The sequence below is a fragment of the Bison bison genome, unplaced genomic scaffold, assembly GCF_000754665.1.
Source record: "Bison bison bison isolate TAMUID 2011002044 unplaced genomic scaffold, Bison_UMD1.0 scf7180017864516, whole genome shotgun sequence".
NCBI lineage: Eukaryota > Metazoa > Chordata > Mammalia > Artiodactyla > Bovidae > Bison > Bison bison.
The window spans coordinates 9,623,221-9,625,870 of record NW_011495069.1 but is presented as its reverse complement, the minus strand read 5'-3'; the positions used below and the strand labels follow the sequence as shown (position 1 = coordinate 9,625,870).

General features: G+C 58.2%; 1 protein-coding gene across 1 annotated transcript; it reads right to left on the bottom strand.

The window, feature by feature from the left end:
* Nucleotides 1-933: 933 nt before the first annotated feature.
* On the bottom strand, nucleotides 934-1,926 carry GPR3 (G protein-coupled receptor 3). Its single transcript, XM_010830132.1, has one exon. It carries the CDS (start codon nucleotides 1,924-1,926, stop codon nucleotides 934-936), a length of 993 nt encoding a protein of 330 aa, XP_010828434.1.
* Nucleotides 1,927-2,650: the final 724 nt, after the last annotated feature.

Sequence of the window (2,650 nt, the reverse complement as noted above, 5' to 3'; positions counted from 1 at the left end):
GCTCAGGTGTTGGCTCGCACCCTGCCTCCTGTAGGGCACTGCAGGGTGAGACCTGACCCCAGGCTCTGGCTATGGTGCTGGACACCAGGCTGGAGTGGAGCTGGGGTTGCTTGGCCTGGTTCCGACGGCCGACCCGGCTGCAGTTCCCCAAAAACGGCCACCAGAGGGCAGTCGGCCCCCAGAGCAGAGGAATTCTCGGTTTCTCAGGTGATGGCTTCTTAAAAAAATAAAAAACCAGAGGCTGGTGTGTTCCCCCTGCAAACCCGAGGGGGGCGGGCCTGGGGAGAAGGCTCTGGTTTCTATGATCTCTTCGATAAAAAGTAAGCAAAAATAATAACAAAATACGTGGTTTCTCTCTCTCCCTTTTCCCCCTCTAGGAACTGAGGTCAGAAATGAGGGTGTTGGGGACTGGGAGTACCCTGGTATGGCCTGGATTTCAAGGTGTGGGTCTCTTTTTTTCCCCTTAACACCCATAAATAAATTCATAAATAAATAATAAATAGATATTCTCTTTGTATGTGCACATATATACAGATAAATCTTTCTCTTATCTAGGCAACGGAGTAACTAACCTCTCTGACTCTTTAGCTCAGAAACCCAAAAGTAAAGTGACATGGTCAAGGTCAAGGCAGGGGGAAGGTCAGGGACTTGGAATGGCACTGTGAAACACCCAGCAGCCTACTGGAACTCCAAGCCCATCTGGGCTGTGGGACATTTCTGAGTTGGAACCCTGACCACAGGAACATTCTAGAACCATGGAGCCAGCTGGGCCCTGCAGGGATCTGAACAGAATCCTGTGAAACACCCAAAGTCCTAGAACTCCAGAACCAGCTGGGTCTTGGGGTGTGGAGCTGGGGGTTGGAACAAAGCCCTGGAGGACCTAACACTCTGGAATTCTGTAGTGATCAGGGCTGGAGGGTCACCAGGATGAGACTAGACATCACTGGGGGAGCGGGATCGGAAGAGCGTCTTGGAAGAGGAACAGCAGCAGCAGACAGCCCACAGCACCTTCTGCACGTCCTGGTTGCGGAAGGCGTAGATGATGGGGTTGATCATGGAGTTGTAGGTGGCAGGGAGCAGGGTGAGATAGGTGTAGAGGGGTGGGGAGTGGGCATCGCCCAACAGGCAGTAGACGGTGAAGGGCAGCCAGCAGGCGGCAAAGGCGCCAAGCACCACGGCCAGGGTGGCTATGCCCTTTCGGGTGGCCACGTAGTGGGAGGCAGGCAGCAGGTGCCGCTGGAGGGCAATCTGCTGGGCGTGGCGGCAGACAATGCGACAGATCTGGGCATACAGCTGCAGCATGATGCCAAACACCATGAAGAAGGCAACGGCCAGGACCACCAGATGGTTCTTGGAGAGTGGATAGACCACGCCGCATGTGGCCCGGGCATCCAGGCAGTTCCAGGCCAGCACAGGCAGCAGCCCCAGGCCCAGCGCGCCCCCCCACACTAGGGCCAGCATCACATAGGTCCGCGTCACTGTTGTCTCTGAGTAGTAGGTGAGTGCATTGTACAGAGAAAGGTAGCGATCAACGGTGATGGCCAGTAGGCTGCCGATGCTGGCAGTAAAGGCCATGGCCAGCACGCCAACCAGCACCAGGCTCATCACTGCTGAGCCAATGCAGAAGACAGCAGCAAAGTGCATGACCAGGCCCAGGCCTGCCAGCAGGTCTGCCACAGCCAGGCTGCCCACTAGCAGGAACATGGGGGCACGGAAGGCGGGAGTGCCCAGGATGATGGCCACCACCAGCGCGTTCTCACAGGACACCAGTGTGCCTGAGATGCACAGTACTACGTCCCAGGCCGTGGGGGAGGGCAGCGGTGTGGCAGGGCCTGTGGGCCCCTCTGTGGACCCCATGCTGCTCATGTTCACGTTTCCGGGGCCAGCAGAGAGCCAGGCCAGGGGGCTGCCTGCACCCCACATCATGGTACCTGTAGGAGAAAGGCCCTGTGAGAAGCTGGCAGGGCTGGGTGCTGGGTGGAGGGGTCTGGAAGCAGTGGAGGTCTCTCCTCAGGATACCTGGCTGGGTCCCAGGTTGCCCACCCCCTCCCATGCCCTGAAGCTCCTTCCAGGATACCCTTGTCTTCGCCTATGCCCCTAGGCCAGCAGGGGTCTGGTGATCCCTGTGGTGGGTCGCTCCCCTCTCCCTTCTAACTCACTGAGTCCTGCAGGTCTCTTTCTCCCACTTGTGTGACTGAGGAGGACAAGATCAAGGACTACCATAAGTGGATAGAGGCCCATAGGATCCCGGAGAAGCTGGGAAAGGCCCAGGACCGGGGGAGGGGACATCTCAAGACTGACAGCAGCTCTGCTCCCTCCCCACCAGGGAGGATGACGCTCAGTTTCTGAGGCTCACCAGACCCCTCACGATTCTCAGTATGGCCAGCCCCAGACTCCGCCCCCAGAGAATGCTCATGAAGCTCCCGCCAGCCCCCACCCTGCACTCCTGGGGTAACAACATCTGGGACCTCAGCCCCCCAACACACACTCGGCCAGACTTCTGCCCCCCAGCTGGACCCCTCTTTCTGCCTGAACCTCTGGGTCTTTGGGACAGACACCCCCTGCTGGAAGCCAGGATCCTGTAGTCAGATCCCTCCCTCTGCTTGGACACCTGGATCTTGGGCCTGACTCCGCCTCCTGTCCGGACGTC